This window comes from Thamnophis elegans, chromosome 6 (genome assembly GCF_009769535.1).
Source record: "Thamnophis elegans isolate rThaEle1 chromosome 6, rThaEle1.pri, whole genome shotgun sequence".
NCBI classification, from domain to species: Eukaryota; Metazoa; Chordata; class Lepidosauria; order Squamata; family Colubridae; genus Thamnophis; species Thamnophis elegans.
Window position 1 is genome coordinate 32,034,121 of NC_045546.1, and position 18,441 is coordinate 32,052,561.

The 18,441-nt window shown below is 38.6% G+C and overlaps 1 protein-coding gene across 1 annotated transcript; it reads left to right on the plus strand.

The window, feature by feature from the left end:
• Positions 1–7,437: 7,437 nt before the first annotated feature.
• Positions 7,438–18,176, plus strand: NIT2 (nitrilase family member 2). The gene is made up of 10 exons (XM_032220268.1): positions 7,438–7,543; positions 9,293–9,411; positions 12,198–12,318; positions 12,402–12,490; positions 14,064–14,157; positions 14,654–14,728; positions 15,568–15,646; positions 15,938–16,036; positions 17,415–17,470; positions 17,978–18,176. The coding sequence occupies exons 1-10, from the start codon at positions 7,516–7,518 to the stop codon at positions 18,067–18,069; spliced, it is 852 nt and encodes a 283-aa protein (XP_032076159.1). The 5' UTR covers positions 7,438–7,515; the 3' UTR covers positions 18,070–18,176.
• The last annotated feature ends 265 nt before the right edge of the window (positions 18,177–18,441 follow it).

Below are 18,441 nucleotides of genomic sequence, written 5' to 3' on the forward strand. Positions count from 1 at the left end.
GGTCATGAGCATTGGAGCACTGTTGTTATATATTTTATTACAAGGTTTTATTAGTTGTTCAACAAGAGATGGTATTTAGGAAAAGCAAAGCAAAACAAACTGTAACTATGCAATAATGAAGAAATAAATACTGTAAGTTCTATGTGTGGAATAAATTCTAACATAAAAGGCAGAAGAACAAATTCTTGAGCCACGTAATACAGAATAGAAATTTAACAAGCTAAAAGGCCTGTCTATATAACTTTGCCTAAGCCCAAAATAAAACCTTGGAGTAGGAGAGCTGCTACTGAAAAAATCCAGTCTTTAACAACTGCCTACTGCATGAGTTAATGGGAATGCAAACTGCCATATATGAGACATAAAATAAGTGATATGGTATTAATTTGTGGGTGATATTTTTGATCCTGGTCTAATTTGATCTTAAAACAAGTCATACATATTTAAAGAGAAGCAATCTTTTCTTCTTAAGGCCATAAAGCTATGAATTTCTAATTTGATTACAGATTAAATGTGCTTAAAATTACATTGTCATACAGCCATGGTGTAAGATTGCAAACAATTTTAATGAAAGTAAATGTCATAATTAATCCAAAGCAAGTATGCTTTTAAAGTTCAGTATTTCAGTCTGCAGTATTTAGAACATTGCAGTAATTAGTGATCGTATTTAACTCGCAACAATTGTTTTTAAATGCTCAAATCCATATTTTATTACTCAAATTGCAATAGTACTTAAACTTATATATTGTTTCATGGTGCTATACAGCCCTAAATTGTTTACATAATAATCATATTGCCTCCAACAATCTGGGTTCTTATTTTACCAATCTCAGAAGGATGGAAGGCTGAATCAACATGGAGCAGTCAGGATCAAACTGCTGGCAGTTGGCAGTTAGCCTGCAATATTGCATTCTAACCGCTGCACCATCATGGCTGTGCTGCACTTTTTAAGTAGAAAAAATCAGCATGAATGTATGTTACATGTAACTTATTACTTATAGTCAACCAGTGCTCCTTGCAACACCTTATCAACTCTCTCCATTTGCAATGTTTCATGGCTTGGCCCAAGGGGCTTTTCAAAAAGTCAACTGGACTTTCTTGGTTTTCTTCTTTGAAAACTTTACTTTTCATCCAAGAAGCTTCTTCAGCTCTGGATGAAGAACTGAAAAAGTTTCTTGGATGAGAAGCAAAATATTTTCAAAGAAAAAAAAACAGTTTAGTTGTTGTTTGGAAAAGCAGCTTTGGCATAACCCTGACCTAGATAAATGAGAATCTCTATAGACATTTTCATGACTTGGGAATGGCTGGGATTGAGACTGTTGGAGTTATAGATCAGTGGTCAGTAATTTATGCTGAGAATATGCTCACCTTTCTCAGAGACGCCAATCTTTCCTTGAGATCATGATCAGGCAAATGGTTCACACAAATTGACAATACATAAAGAATTATTTGTTGACCATTTAGCTTTCTTGATTTCAATGTAGTGAAGTTTTCCTTAAGCACACACATATTGTACTCCTTTTGCTCTCAGCTACAAATTTTACTAATTGATAAAAGAAATCTGAGAAGACAGGGAAAAACAGGTGACCTTGGTGAAATCAAAACATTTTACAACAACATTTTCAAATCTATTTTATTATTTATGATGAGTGTGTCAGATCTATGGGACATGATTTTGAAGGATTACTTTAGAGGCATTTCTCCAGTGCACTGCTCGGAGAGTCCAATCGTGGGTTAACACAGCCTATCTGCCCTTGGACTGAGTGATGTTTTTCAGTTGACCACGCCTCCCTTTGCCTCTGCATGCTCAGTTTGAAAACTCAGTCCGCCCGTTGGGACTGTTTTGGGAGTGCTCCAGTCTGAGGTCAGATAGGCTGGAAGTTTCCCACATTGGACCACATTTAACTTCTGTAATTTGAAGAATTCTAGTTGTTGCTGAACTGTCAAATTTGAATTCCTAAAGGTTGGTGTCGCTTTGAGAGAGCGCCCAGGCTTCCCCTGCAGCTGCTGGTCGCAAGCGCTCCAGGGGTCTGTGAACCCTCGCCCAGCGGCTGCTGGCGGGTGGCAGGGGCGGTGGGAGGCCATTCCAACCTCAGCCCAGGGGCTTAAACCCCCAACCGACGCTCAGGGAGCCTGCAGGCCCTCTCGCCACTGGCCACGTCGGTTTCAATTCTGCCCGGCAACAGCGGCGACGGTTAAGCCTTCGCACGCTTTTCAGGCTGTGAGGATGAAAAAAGAGCGGGAGGTGGCTGCACGCGCACCCGCTGCCATTTTGAGTGCTCTGGAGCGAGGCAGAGACGAGAGGAGAATCAGCTCGTGAGGGGAGCAAAGATCTGCAAAAAGCCTCGTTTCTGGAAGAGCGGAGGCAGCCTTAATGGACAGACATCAGACCCTCAGCGACCGCAGAACGCCGCGAGGAGGCTGGGGACTAGGCTGGGGAGCCAGCTAGTCTCCCCCTCCAAAAGAAAAAAGCTAAGTCTCGGGGATCCGAGGGCAGTGGGAGAAAGGAATCCAACCAACAGGCGGCCCTTCCCTCCTGAAGATTCTGCAAGCGTTTTCGAGCCGTTTTTGGCCAGCGCGTGCCCATCCCAGTTCCAGATTGCTTCCAGGCCCTGTGGGTGCCCTGAGCATGGCAGAGGAATGCAGGGAGGATCCCTCAGCTAAAAAAGGCAAAGGGCACAAGGACTCTACTGACAGGTCTTCACCAGAGACTGCAAGAGCCACAGTGGATCCCAGGGAGGTTTCTAGGCCCCATCAGGCAGAACCTAGCCCGGACCATCGCAGCAGGGAGTTAGATTCCCCGGGGCGTGAGGCCCAGTCCCCTGGGGACAGTGAATTCATGTCTGGGGATGAATATAGGTCAAGGGATCCCTCTCCAGAGGCCTCTTGGGGGTACCCTGACTCCCCTAGTTCTTCTATTGGGGAGGAACGCGATTCCATCCAGGATTCTCAGTGTGAGAAAGGTGAATCCAGCTCAGGCAGGACTGGCCACCGCAGGCCCAGCAAACGACAGCTGAAAAAGGGCAAAGGTCCTGCTCTATCGGAGGAGATGAGGGAGGTGATCTCATTGGCCATTTCCCAAGGGATAGCTGAAGACATTAAGCACAGGGGTTCTCGCAAATCCAAGGCCCCAAAGAAAAAACGCCAACCTAAGGCCTCCACTTCTAAAGAGCCTGTATCCTCTTCTGGCTCCTCCAGCCCATCTCATTCTGAGCTTTCCAGTTCTGAGCAGGAGGAGGGAGAAATTTTCATTCTGAGGACGAAGACCTTACCCCTGACAAACCGGCCTTCACTGGCCTATTCAAGCCGTCTTTATTTAAATCCATCTTGCACAAAGCCATGACGGCCACAGAGCTAGAGCCCTCTTCCAAGCCTGAGGCTGCTCAGGCTTCTACATCCAAGGATCACAAGCATGGCCTGTTCAAAGAGACAGTAGCAGCACCCGAGGTCATTCCTCTACCTGACCTCTTTATGGATGCGGTGCAGCGCCAGTGGCTACAGCCAGGCACGCTGACCAACCCCAGTGGAGGTGACAGGGCACTCTATGCCCTGGAGGGGAAGATGGAAGACATCCTGAAATTTCCCGAAGTAGATGCCCCAGTTGTGTCCCTAACTTCCAACTCAAACCTGCCAGCTGAGCTCCTAGAGGGACTAAAGGCAGAAGATAAGAGGTCGGAAAAGGCGTGCCAGAAAACACACATGGCGTCCGCCTGGGCCATTAAGGCATCCACCTCTCCTTCCTTCTTTATCAGAGCCACCTTATTTTGGCTGCGCCAACTCAGATCTCAGCCGCCCCCCAGGAAATCTAGATGGTGCCATGAGCTGACCAAAATTATTACTGCTGTCGAGTATTCGGCGGATGCCACCTTGACAGCTGCTAAATTTTCGTCCCGGGCGCTCGCCTCCAATATTACTTCCCGCCATCTATTATGGCTTAGGCATTGGCAAGCCGAAATGAAAGCCAAATGGAAACTGGCATCGGCCCCATTTAAGGGAGGTCTTCTGTTCGGAGATGCTCTGGACAAGTTTGTCACCGAAACTAAAGACAAATGTAAAATCCTTCCTGCAACTCTTAGGAGGGGTGACAGTAAAGGGGCGGGGTCCTTTTGTAAGAGACCTTACAGGAATCAGGAAGCAGGGCAATCTTCTCACCCTTCCTCCTACCAGAGGCCCTTTCAGGCAGGGGGGGATAGGCATCAGGACAGATCCTCCTTCGCTTCTCATGCCAACCAATCACAGTCTTCCTTTCGGAGACCATTCCGAGGAGGCGGAAACCACCGTGGTAGCTCCCGACCTTTTCGTAAGGGAAAGTGACGGTCGCAGGATCCCCCCATCGGAGGTCGGCTACGGCCGTATGCCGACAGGTGGGAGGAGATAACATCGGACAAGTAGCCAAAGTCAGAGAAACAACATCAACACCATTCGGACTTTCGGACTTGTCCTGGACTTTCTAACCTTCCCCCAGAGGAAGTTTCTTCGTTGCCCTACACCCAGGAACCCAGAGAAGAGGGAGCGCATGAGAGCAGAAATCCACCATCTCCTAGAGATAGAGGCAATAGAGCCAGTCCCCAGGGGTCAGGAGGCGAGTGGGTTCTACTCCATCCTTTTCCTTGTGCCTTGAACCTTTGTGCACAACCAGTCTACGCCACCTAACCAACAAAACTGCCTTCCTGGTGGCTATTACGTCAGCTCGCAGGGTATCCGAGCTGGCAGCTCTTTTTGTCAGGGAGGATCTGTGCGTGATTCACCCGGACAGAGTAATTCTGAGACTTGATCCATCCTTTACTCCCAAAATTAACTCTCTGTTTCACAGGACTCAAGATATTATTTTGCCCAACTTCTGCCCCCAGCCTTCTCACCCTAAGGAGCGTGAGTGGCATAGGTTGGATGTGAGACAAGCCGTGCGCATGTATGTAAAGAGAACAAAAGATTTCCGCCGTTCAGAGGCGTTCTTTGTCTCATTTCTCCCTACGTCTCTGGGCCACAAAGTCTCTTCACACACAGTGGGTCGTTGGTTGCGCGCTTGCATAAAGCTGGCATATGAGCACCGGGGCAAGACAGATCCGTGCCGGGTCACCGCACACTCTACTAGGAGCGCAGCAGCTTCTGCAGCCTGGGCGACCCAGGCATCTATTCTGGACATTTGCAGGGCAGCCACATGGGCCTCCCCCACGGCCTTCATTAAAAACTATAGAATTGACACCTTTGCCTCAGCCGAAGCCTCCTTTGGGAGAAGAGTATTACAAAGAGTAGCTGAAGTTCCAGAGGCTCCAGAGCTTCCACACCCTGGGACTCAATAGCTTGGGCATGTCCCACAATTGGACTCTCCGAGCAGTGCACTGGAGAAAGACCGTTGGCTTACCTGAACGGTCAGTCTCCTTCGTTTTCAAACTCAGCATGCAGAGGCAAAGGGAGGTGTGGTCAACTGAAAAACATCACTCAGTCCAAGGGCAGATAGGCTGTGTTAACCCACGATTGGACTCTCCTCGCAGTGCCCCGAAAACGACCATTCAGGTAAGCCAACGGTCTTTTAATACACTGGGGCCTACACTGATAGTTACCTAGGAGAAAATACAAGTTGACCTCAATTTACGACCATAATTGAACCCAAAATTTATGTTGTTAAGCAAAACATTTGGTGAGTTTCCCCATTTTACAACCATTCTTGCCACAATTGTTAAGTGAATCACTGTAGTTAAGTTAGTAACATGATCGTTAAGTGAATCTGTCTTCCCAATTGACTTTGCTTATCAGAAGGTTGCAGAAGATAATTTGATCCTGGGACACTGCAACCGCCATAAATTTGAACCAGTTTCCAAGCACCCAAATTTTGGTCATGTGACCAGAGGGATGCTGCCATACTTGTGAGGGTGAAAAATGGTTATAAGTCACTTTTTCAAAGTGCCGTTGTAAGTTTGAATGGTCACCAAATGAACTCTTGTAAATCAAGAATTAGCTGAACCGAGAAATATTATTGGTACAAAGAATATGCCTAAGGCTGCACATCATGAAGCAGAGTTGCCAATTGAACAGAAAGTAAACAATTAGACAACACATTTTTGCAGGTCTGATTCCTCATCTTGGCCATTCTCAGCCCAATAACATCACCACTTAGACAACCTGGTCATTTCTCATCCAACACACTTGGAAGGTTCCAGATTAGGCAGGAATACACAGGCCAGCACCCATTCTAAAAAGTAAACTAAAAACCTACAGTATTATAACTTTAAATTGAAATTCAACACACATTATTAATAAAATTGTTTTACATGTTAATTTTTACAACAATGTTAACATAAAAAGAGTATCTCTGGCTCCGTACAACCATTACTTCATATATTAATTCTCCACAAATGTGTTGAGGCTCCCTTTGATGGTCCCGTTGGTAGATTAAATTTTTTAATACGAACACTACACTCTAAACAAGCACTTTTATTACTTGTTTTGTTTTATTTGCTGCCTATCTCACTCAAAGCAACTCTTAGAACCATTCTTGCGTAGATTGTGAGGAAGACTAAAAATAAAGCAATCCCCTTTGCACTTTGCACACTTGACACCATGCAGTTTACTTATTGTACCTCTATCATGACCTCCCTTTACTCATTTTTGACTGTAAAGTAGAACATTTCATTTTCTTGAATTGTTTCTCTGACTTTGGCTACGCCCCCACTTTTGGTAAAGGTGCAAAAACAATACTCTATTTGAGACACAATGATCTGAAGTATACAGCATTCCAATCGATCTCACTCCTTTTTACACAAGGGCATCATTATATTTGAAGTTTTATTTAACATTTCATGCTCAATATATTTTCTTAATAGTCACATTCTCGGTTTACATTTTCATTGAGTTTACCAACCATGATGAGTTGCTCAGCTGAAGTTCCATTAATATTATGTGAAATTTGGTCTCTATAGACAGCAAGACACGCAGCTCTTTGCACTGAATTACACTTGCCATTTTGTCATTCTTGGGGGCTTTTACTTCAGGTGATATTCAGTATATGAGAGCTGCAAAATCCCACATGGCTGCTAAATGGCAGAAAAGAGGTTTCTATTGTAAATGCCGTCTGTATCTTTGTAGCTCATATATGCTTGCCGGATTAAGTGTTATTCATGACCGCTCTCCCTCTGCAGGGCTAATGATTACAAATTCAGCAAGCTTATCATTCCTCTTGGCAGTTTTCCATGAGGAAGTATAGGGCTTTATGATTTTCACACATTTTCGCAATACTATAAAAGCCCTGACGGCGGAAGGAAGGAGGAAATAATAAAGCCCTTTTTCAAGGAGAGAGAATCTGGAACCCGCCCAATGATCTGGACTTCAACTCCCATCATTCTCAGAGACACTATTAAGAGCAAGGGCTTGTGGGAGTACTATAGACGCTGCAGCTAAAAATTGGGAAATAAATGCTCCAAAAGAACTACATTTCCTAGAAGCCCTGGCTCCTTTTGAGCATGCGCTGTGTTCTCTAAGAATCTTTTTCTCGACGGAGGCAATTCGTAGCGAATCAATGTTATGCAGCTGGTGAAAGGAGTCATGGCCAGTGAGTAATTTTTCCTAGAAGGGGAAAGTGTGCTTAGGTAGTTCAGTTTCCACTGAAGGCTTAATAAGAGGGGAGTAAAAGGGAAGAGAAACTTTGTCTCTGGCCTGAGGCTTGCCTTCTGCCTGCTAAGGGGTAAATGACTGACAGAGGTGCTGGGTTCCTTTGCGTCTAATTTTTAAACAAACTTAACTTAGAGACCTGTCAGTGCAATTTTATATAGGTTGATGTGGAGCTGTAGTCGTGCAATGGCTTGATCTGTCTGGGTTGCTGGTGAGGGAAGTAATTTTTTTTTAAAGGTACTGTTTCTGTTTAAGAAAACATTTTCTCTTACCTTAAGTACTTTTTTTTAAATGTAATTTTGAATAGCTTCAGTGGAAGTTATCCAAAATTAAATCTAATATAAAGTTATCCAAAATGTGTATCTAATATAAAGAAAAGAACCCTTAGCAAATACAGAAATCAGTTTATTATCACAGTAACTTTCATGAATCAGTCTATATTTTAAATGTATGGAATAAAGTCCTGAAGAAATTGTATTTGTTTATATGTATGTATGTGGTTCATATGTGTAATTCCCAGCTATATAACTATGTTAGTAAATTCCATTCAATCAGATCTAATTCTCAAAGTCTGCCTGGACAAGTTACTAGCGTTTTCTTGGCAAAGTTTTATTTCCAGAAGTGGTTTGTCATCTTAGGACTGAGAGAAAGTGACTGGCCCAAGATCACTCAGTTGGTTTCATGGCTAAGATGATCTCCTGGTGTCTTAACCACTACAATAAACTGGCTCTCATTTACAGTAATATTTTAAATGAACTTATCTCTATTTAATATCAATATTTAATACCACAAATTAACTTATCCTCTAACTGAACCAATGTCTCTCGGTTACTGTGCAATGAGTTATAAACTAAATGTGTTACTGAGTTTGCTCATTTGGACTCCAGTTGTAAAATATTAAGAAGTCTACACAACTGTATTTGTACCATTGGGTTGAGGTGCAGGAAAACATTGGTGATAGGAAGTTTTGCTGTTCTGTCAGTTTTGTAAACATTTTGTAAATTATGCTCCACTAAGTTCAAAAAAGTTTTGGAACTTGTTTTGGAACTTTTTAAAAAAATATCTGAAATTTTGGGAAACCTTATAATTACAATAATTTTATAGCATTGTGCACTCAAGAAAAACATTTTATGATCATGGTCTCATGGAATGATACCAGGATGTTTCATTCCTTCTGGTTACTTCTGCTCATGTGACCAAATAAATTGAGATCCTTTTTGTAAGGATTTCTCAAAATCGATAACATGATTTCCTATACTATAAGCCCTAAAATAGTAATATTGTTATTTTTAAAGGCCCAATTCAACCCTGTACACAGTACATTTTCACTAACATGTTTTTAACAACTGCATCATAGAGTTTGCTAATGTTCAACTTGTATTCAACTGTAACACAATTTATATAAGGAAGAGAAATCAAAGCTTTAGTTGTTGAAATTAGGTTGATGAAGAATTGTGATTTTAATCAAGAGTGCTGCTTAACACCTCTTTTTTCTTTACATCAATTTCTTCAGCTTGGTGCCATCTAGCTACATAGTTATATTGAGATACCAGTCCCTGTTCAACATGGTCTTTGGTGGCCCCAATTCTTTAAGGCTTTTGGTTGCTTAACAATCTTTCTAATTAAAAATTGATGGTATGATTTTTTGTTTTTCTTCATAGCTGATCCTTTACCTTTTTTTTACATTTAGATTTTCGTTTAGCACTCATCCAACTCCATGTGTCTGCTGTCAAAACAGACAACTTGAACAGAGCCTGTAGACTGGTGAAAACTGCAGCAGAACAAGGAGCAAAAATTGTAATTTTGCCAGTGCGTATAATTTTTTTCAAAAACTACTCTCCAAATTCAGATTTATTTATTTTGTTACTGTTCCTGAGCCCTACGTTTGGTGCTTACTTTTTGTTCCTGGCATTGTTAGGGATTTCTTTCCAAGATCAGAATGAATATTAAGATTGGGCTTCAGACAAACACTAACTGCTACAGCTATCCCTGCATCTATATGCTACTAAAACTACCCTGCCTGTTGATTTATAACTTTGAAGTACACAAAGGGTGCATCATAGCACAACCATTTTTAATCAAGGTACCTCAAATCAGAGGTGGTATTCAGCAGGTTCTGACCAGTTTTGGAGAACCGGTAGCAGAAATTTTGAGTAGTTCAAAGAACTGGTAAGTACCATCTCTGTCTGGCCCCGCCCCCATCTATTCTCTGCCTCCTGAGTCCCAGCTGATCGGGAGGAAATGGGGATTTTGCAGTAACCTTCCCCTAGAGTGGGGTGGGAATGGAGAATTTACATGCCCACAAAGCCATGCCAAGCCACTCTCACAGAACCAGTAGTAAAATATTTTGAATCCCACCACTGCCTCTAATCCACTAATTTAAAGAATGCATACCACGTCCAGGAGCCATTACTCCTCTGTAATTGAAATTTCAATGTTTTTCATGCCAGTTGTATTTGCAAAGTTGTGGCTGTTGCAGCATTTTATATTTTTAAAGCATTATTTATTTCTTGTTTTATAATAATGTATTTTTCACATATTTTAAAGTTGATATTTTGTTGCTTTTCTGCAGAGCACTGGGTTCTTTCCAAATGTTTTATTTAGTGTTTGTCTGATATTTTTCTTGGCCATGTGACAAATATTTGGGGAAATAAGGACAGTTTATTTTGATTTAAAAGTGGGTTTTCATTCTGGTTTCAAGTGAATATTAGAGTATCATTTGCAGTGACAGAAGGCAACCTGAAATATTAATGTGGGGGGGGGGGGGAGAGTTGAGTAATACCTCTGGCCCAGACAAGTTTTCCCATTTGTTGAAAGTGCTTATCTCTGACTCTGCTGGGTTAAGTTGAAAGAACGTGTATCTGATGTAGTCAAAATCCAAGGCTTTATACATTAGTGGCCCAAAGTCATGTAGCAGTTTTTATGCCTGAAAGAGGCCAACCAGCTGGATGCTTACTGACCTATCTATTCAAATACTGATCTTAATTAAGCAACAAGGTCTGAACTGAACTTCTTAGAACAACAAAGGGTTTATTTGCTTTTGATATTTTGAAACCTAAGTTTATAGATCAGGCTAAGGTATAAAGTAGGTTTTGTGGGATAGAGGTTTCCTTAGCTATTAAGCCAAAGACAACACATTATGGCTTAGTGTGCTGTTGAAACCTGTAGAAGCTTATTCATTCAGGTAGTCCTTGACTTATGACCACAATGGAGCCTACTGATCACAGTACTAAATTAGGACTAATTTTACAATACATTTTGCAGCAATCATTAAGCAAATGTGGTGCTCATTAAGTGAATCCATTGTTGGCCATAGGGCAGTTTTTGCTGGAAACTAAAAGTAAATGCTGGTTTTTGGCAAAAACATACATCTTGATCACATGACTGCAGGGTGCTGCAAATAGCTGTAAAAGTGGGTCGTGTGGACTGGTGGGGGGGAGAATGTTGCAACTTCAAAATTGGGTTGTTAGTCTGTTTGGGGGGGGTCAATTGTAACTTTGAACTCTTACTAAGCAACATGTTATAAATGAAGGACTACCTGTACTGTGGTGAAGTATATTATATTTTTATTCTGCCTTGATTTATACACACATACAACCACACATATAAACTCAAGGTGGTAAACATTCCTGATATCTCTGCCTCTTATTTACCTCACAACAACAGTCTTGTGAGATTGGTTGGGCTCATAAAGAATTACTGGCTCAAAGTCACACAGCCAGCTTTTATGCCTGAAAGAGGCCAAGAATTCCCAGTCTCCTGGTTTCTCGGTTAAGCAACTTAATTGCTACACCAAACTGGTTGTCTCTCATGATTTATATAGTGTAGTATGACTTTACGTGTTATGTGAACCAGGTTTGTATAATTCCAGTATCAGTTCAGCCATTTAGCAGTCTATTCCCCCAGCTGGGGGAGAGGGAGATATGGAATTAAGCCTGCTCCAACAAATCTATCATGAGTGTATTTTTATCTTATGGCCAATCATTTTTGCATTTTATATTTTTATGTATGTATGTATGTATGTGTGTGTGTGTGTGTGTGTGTATGTATGTATGTGTGTGTATATGTATATATACATACATACATACATACATACATACATACATATATATATATATATGTGTGTGTGTGTGTGTATATATATAGTGTCACAACCCCTGGTAAGCCCCAATTATGGGAGGAAGCTAACTGCTTCCATCATCTGTCAATCGGCTCATCACAAGAGTCCATCACGTGACACTAAATATATACTTTCTTCCCTGGCTTCAGCTGATAAGGAGAAGACCTGTGACATAATGGCTAAGACGTTTGCCTTAGATGCAATACAGCAGAGGTTCGAATCCCAGTAAGGGTATGGCTAGCTGATGAGAGCTAAATAGCTTGAAATAGATTTATACTAGTCTCCCTTTATTTATTTATCAGCACAAATAAAACACACACACACACACACACACACACACCACACACACACACACACACACACACACACACACACACACACACACACACACACATATATATATATATATATATATATATATATATATATATATATATATATTCCTTAAATATGGTTACTTTGATTCTCATTATAGGAATGCTTCAATTGTCCCTATGGCACAAAATATTTCCCAGAATATGCAGAGAAAATTCCTGGAGACTGCACACTGAAGCTCTCCGATATTGCAAAGGAATGTGGTATATTTCTCATTGGAGGTAAATTGTTGTTTTTAAATTTTACTTTTGTATATAAATACAACCCATTTATTTGACTACATAATAATTTTTGTTTTTAACAGGTTCTATTCCAGAGGACGATGCAGGAAAATTGTATAATACATGTACAGCTTTTGGTCCTGATGGCACTATGTTAGCTAAATACAGAAAGGTAAAAAAAAATGTTTGTCCCTTTTTCTTTCAGTTTGATAACATTACAGGTAGTCCTCGACTTACAATCACAATAGACCCCAAATTTTCTGCTATTAAGTGAGACATTTGTTAAGTGAATTTTGCCCCATTTTACAAATTTTCTTGCCACAGTCGTTAAGTGAATCACTGCAGTTGATAAATTGGCAACATGGTTGTTAATCCAGCTTTCCAATTGATTTTGATTGTCAAAAGGTTGCAAAACATGGTCACATGACCTTGGGGAAACAGTAACAGTCGTAAGTATGAAGCAGTTGCCAAGCACCTGAGTTTTGACCATTTGAATCATTAGGATGCTATAAATGTTGTATATGTAAAAAATGGTCATGTCACTTTTTCAGTGCCATTGTAACTTTGAAGGATCACTAAATAAACTGTTGTAAGTTGAGGACTACCTGTATATGCCTCATTTTTAAAAATAATAATACAATTCTTTATTGAGAGAAGCATGGAGGTCTCATTTGGATAATTTAATAGAATTCTAGAATTTTTTTGTCACATAGTATAGCCTTTATTGTCATTGCACATCATGTACACAGTGAAATTGGTTGCATACATTTCTCCTCCTACAACTTAGGAATAGATTTTACTTAAAAACAACTTTTAAAAATACTAGAATTTAGCTTGAGAATCTGAACTTAGCACAGGCTCTAATTTTTATAGAAGAACTCAAGGTATCTCATTTCCATTTTCATATCTGGATTTAAATTGACTGCATCTGAGCCTAGAGGCATTTGTTCCTTTCCCTATACTGTCAATATCAAACATTTTTAAATGATTTATATGACAGTGATAATAGTAAAGAGATTTAGGCTAAAGCTATAAACTGAAATTTTAACTTGTGGAAACATTTTTGTATTTACTGCAATAAACTAGAAATAGTATGCTTGTGTGTCAAAGTTACAGAAAAGTAAGGACATTTCAGCACTCTGCCTCTGTCATAATCATCCACTCCTTGTTAACTATATTAACCAGTAAATTATTTACTGTTGCAATGATCCTGATTTAATTATTTCTAGGAAGAGCTGGTGGAATGACATTGTAATTTAACCAGTAGTCATACTCATTAAACAAAACTTCCGTAGTGCTTTCTGAAAGTTAAGTCTTTTCAGGTGATCTAAATGAAGTATATGTTGCTTGTGTATACAGTATTATTTGACATGCTACTTTGGTTTGTACATATAGTTGCATTAAGACAAAGTGTAGCTGCTTTGTACCTGCCAATATCTTGCAATTAAAAAGCATACCTTTTTTCCAGACAAGTGGCTTAAAGTTTATTTGAAACTACTTAGTTCAGATTTAACAGAAATGTCTTGAAGTTTTTTACTACTCACAAGAAGCTAGGACCAAAATGGTTGACTCTCAATGTATCAGTGTCATCTTTCAGTTTAGTGATTGATCGTTTCTGCCTGGACGAAGCTTTTCCCTAGTTGGAAGGGCTCATTGTACCATTGCATTCAATGTACCATTCTGTGAATTTGTGCAGAGAAAATACAATTAAAGAATCTTTAAAGAATTGTCTTCTCTTAAAACAGATTCATTTGTTTGACATTGATGTGCCTGGAAAAATCCAATTTCAAGAATCAGAAACTCTTAGTCCGGGTGACAAGTTTTCTGTGTTTGAAACGCGTAAGTAAAAGAGCTTTGTTTTTGACAGTGAAAACTAATTCACTTTCAGATTTTTTTAATCTCGTGTTTTTTTCTAAAGCTAGGATTTTATTCACGATTAACATTTATCTCAATATACATTCAGTTCCATCATATTTGATTATAAATTACAGCCAAATGTACCATTATAAATGTTTAATGTACCTCATGGTGCTGGAAAAGATATTCTGTGAATTTCTCTATATGTAACTACTTATTTGCAGAGCTCTTAACCCTGTTTTTAGTAGAAAGATATGAATTGATGAAATATTTAATTCCTGAGATGAAACTTGTGATTTAGAGCAAACTTGTTATATGAATATTATAAATCAGTATTCTTTTCCTCTGACATAATAAATCCAAACAAAATTTAGATACAAAAATAGATGTAATAAATACAAAAAAAATTAGCATTTTAGAGACATCAATGTTGATCTGTAGTAATAAGAAATGTCTTGCATGTCTTGTTTTAATACAGCATACTGTAAAATAGGAATTGGCATTTGTTATGACATCCGATTTCCTGAGCTAGCTCAAATCTACACCCAGAAAGGTAAAATTGAGAACATCTCTTTATTTATTAAATTAAATGCACATGGCTACCCATCTGCTACTACAGAAACCCTGGGCAGCAAATAAGGATAAAAACACTATACAATTATCAAATCAAATAAACTTAAAGGAGACAAAGTTGAGCATGCAGTAAAAATATATCTTGTTCATCCTGGCCCAGTGCTTGGGGAAAAAGGCAGGTCTTCATCACTTTCCCGAAGGCCTATAGTGTTGAGGCCATTCCAATTGTGCTACAATTGGATAGAATTAGAACTAGTTCTAATAGGTTTCCTGCTTCAAAATGGCAACCATTCCACTGGCAAATCAAAGCGTCATTTCCAAGGGACATTTTCTGGAAGTCAAGTGGCATGTAATTATTCCCGTGATGGTGGTGGTGGTGGTGGTGGTGGTGGAGGAGGAGCAGTATTATTTAAATTTATTAGCTGTCAATCTCCAGTGGATACTGGATAGTGTACAAAAGTAGAAAAAACAAAAATAACTAAAAATATAAAACCAGACAGTTCAGACCAAAATGATCCAATAAACAAAAAAATCAACAAGACAAACAGAGGCTTCAATAAACATCAACCCTGGGTCTGGGAGCAAACCATTGTTTTCAATTATCAGTTTTATTTCAATTATCAGTTTGGAATTCTAATCTGGCAGGTTTTAGTGCAAACTGACTTCTTAAAATTATAGTTTCAAATATACTTCAAAGACTCACCAATGAAAACAAATAGAAAGATTGACTAATGTGTATCAAATCAACAGTGATGACTTTCTATTGCCTATGTTGTATCTTTCTGTTCATATTGTCCTCTACCTTCCTTTTGAACTAAGGTTGCAAACTCCTAGTATATCCAGGGGCTTTTAACTTGACAACTGGGCCAGCCCACTGGGAACTGCTGCAGAGAGGCCGGTATGAATCAATTTATTTGTGCTTACACTCATTCCTACATTTCTTACATTGAAATGACTCTCGGTACTGTAACTCTTGGTTATTGTATTTAACTTTTTAAAAATTTAAATTCAAACTATGTTATCTCATTTGCTGATCTTTTAGATACTTGTGATTGAATATAGTGCTTGCTATTGAATTTTATTGAACTAAAAAACCCAGTTTTCCATATTTAAGAACTCAAGTGCCACATTTTTTAATTCCACCTGAAAGGACTAATTGGCTGATACTCTTCCTGTTCTTTTTTGGCAGAGCTGTGGATAACCAGGTCTATGTAGCAACTGCATCTCCTGCTAGGGATGAGACAGGATCTTATGTGGCATGGGGACATAGTACAGTAGTAAATCCATGGTAAGTATGAAAACAAACTTCTTCCATAATATGTCACAACCAACAAGACATAATTGCCAAATTAAAATTACAGTAACTTTTTTTTTAAGTAGCAAATTACACTCACAGGTACCTAAACCTCACAGAAAGAATGTTCACTATTTCTATGGCACCTTGGTAGAAAAAATTGTATCTTTGCCCTGGTCACTAAAGATTTGCTCTTTCTGTTTTGTTTGAATTTACAGATAACATCATCAAAGGATAAGTTCAACTTCAAATGTATTTTTAATAGCATGGCTGGCAACAGATTTAGGTATTCTGTTCTCTTTTTAAAATCCCCATGCCCGAAATTTTTCATATTATTTTTGACTAGGTTTTTTTTTTTTGAAAAGAAAAAATGATTATAAAATCTTTGATGAAAGTATCAATTTTGTATCATTATTTCTAGTAATATCTTCCAATAGTACAGGAAAAAGGGGAGGTGCATGTGAGAAAGATATGGCAATGCATTTCAGTATCTAAGTACAAACCTACATTACTTCAGAACTTATTGCTTTACAATTTTCCGTTATAAGAAAATAAACAATACAATTAATAAGTACAAGAAGTTTAAAATACTCAAAACAGGTTACATTTTACATATTATAAAGTTTTTATCTTGTCTAAGTTGAATCTTAGCACATTTGTTACCTTTGAAATGTTAACACTTGCTCTTTTTTCATGTGATTTTTTTTTAGCTGGAAAGCAAAGATAAGCCTTGAAATGATAGGTTCATTCCCGTTCCTTTCTACTTTGAAATAGTGCAAAATAGACACAGCCTTTAGATACCTCATAGAAAGCTGTGGCTTACATGCCCACAGCTTGAACCTGTTAAGTCAATGAAGATAATAACAAATGTGGAACATATTCATACATTCCTGATTTGTAATACTGATTCCCTAGATCAATTTTCATTAACTCCTGGCCATCAGGTATGTTAGGACTCCATTTGGAAGGAATTATTTCAGCATGTCACAGTTCTATCAGGATAGGAAAAAAATGTCTTAAACTGAAGTACATTGTAGTTGTCTTTATCTAACAAGAAAGGAAGAATTGTGTAGGACTTGAAAGCACATTGGTTTTTTTTTTCAGATTCTCTATTGCCTTTGAACAAATGCAGGTTAAATTCTGTTGAGAAGCAACTCTGAAGAGGAAGTGATTTTTGCCAATTTCTGCTCCTTGAATAATGTCTCTTTCCTATTTTTCAATCACTATTCATAAGAACATAAAAAGTGAGGAAGATGTAAATTTCTAGAACAGTTCTAGGATGTTTCCCTTGAAGACCAGCAGGGGAATAAGAAATCAGTAAGATCACACTATGGCAATGTATGATTTGTTAAATTTTTGTTTTCCTTTCTAGGGGTGAGGTTATAGCCAAAGCTGGTACTGAAGAAACAATTGTCTACGCAGAAATAGGTGAGCTGTTAGGGCTAATTTAAATCTTATAGATGGTCTTATAAATTAGCTTAAGTAGTTCTGTCTCAGTTTTCTGCCTATTAGTTGGAATATTGATCATATTCATAAGATTAGAAAAGTTAAGTCATTAAAGAACTTTTCATCTATAAGAGGTGCAGCAATTATAACAGATCAATCTGTTGATATAAGATTGGCTTATGAGATGTAAATATACAGTATTAGATACAAAGTCAATGCATTGCTTCAAATTTGGTTGAGAATACATATATCAGAAGTTGCTGGAACACAAATGCAGCTCTTTTCGGTAATTCATTAAAGCATGCATCCTTTTCTAGGATCATACAGCTCCTAGGGCATTGATTTTATTTTGACCATACAACACAGGAAAAATACAGATGCTTTAATTAATGATTGATAGGAAATGTGTTCAAGCTACGTGCTGCATAATCATATTGGTATGGGAAGGAAACAGAATTGGGATTTATATGGCTTTATTTTTTTATACAGACTTAAAGAAGGCTGAAGAAATCCGTGAACAAATCCCCATTCTTTCCCAGAAACGAACTGATCTTTATGCTGTTGAAGCAAAAATTGTATGATTCTAATTTGGACTGACACACCTTTTCTAATAGATATTACGAGCTAATTCGGTGTAATAAACTAGTAAATCAAGTTTATAGATAATTAAAATGATCTCCATATAATGGTGAAAGTTTAAGCTTAAATTTTTTTTAGTCTGTACAGATTTTGGACATTTTGTATTGCACTAGAAACTTTTTTGACATTTATACATATAAAAATATTTTTATGAAAATGGAATAATCAGTCATATCAAGAAATGCTCAACTTTGGACAATATATTTTTTATCAAAATAATATTCGATAAAAGCGGAAAAATTTCATTTTTGTTAGTTGACCTAAATTGGTTACTTCTGAAAATTCATTATCAAATACATGTTTTTTAAAAAATA

What these genes read in the sequence shown, in the direction of transcription:
- NIT2 (XM_032220268.1), top strand. Translation starts at nt 7,516, where the DNA reads ATGCAGCTGGTGAAAGGAGTCATGGCCA. An exon ending in TCAAATCTACACCCAGAAAG is followed by an intron (nt 14,729 to 15,567) that starts GTAAAATTGAGA and finishes TTTTGAACTAAG; the next exon opens with GTTGCAAACTCCTAGTATAT. An exon ending in AGTACAGTAGTAAATCCATG is followed by an intron (nt 16,037 to 17,414) that starts GTAAGTATGAAA and finishes TTTCCTTTCTAG; the next exon opens with GGGTGAGGTTATAGCCAAAG.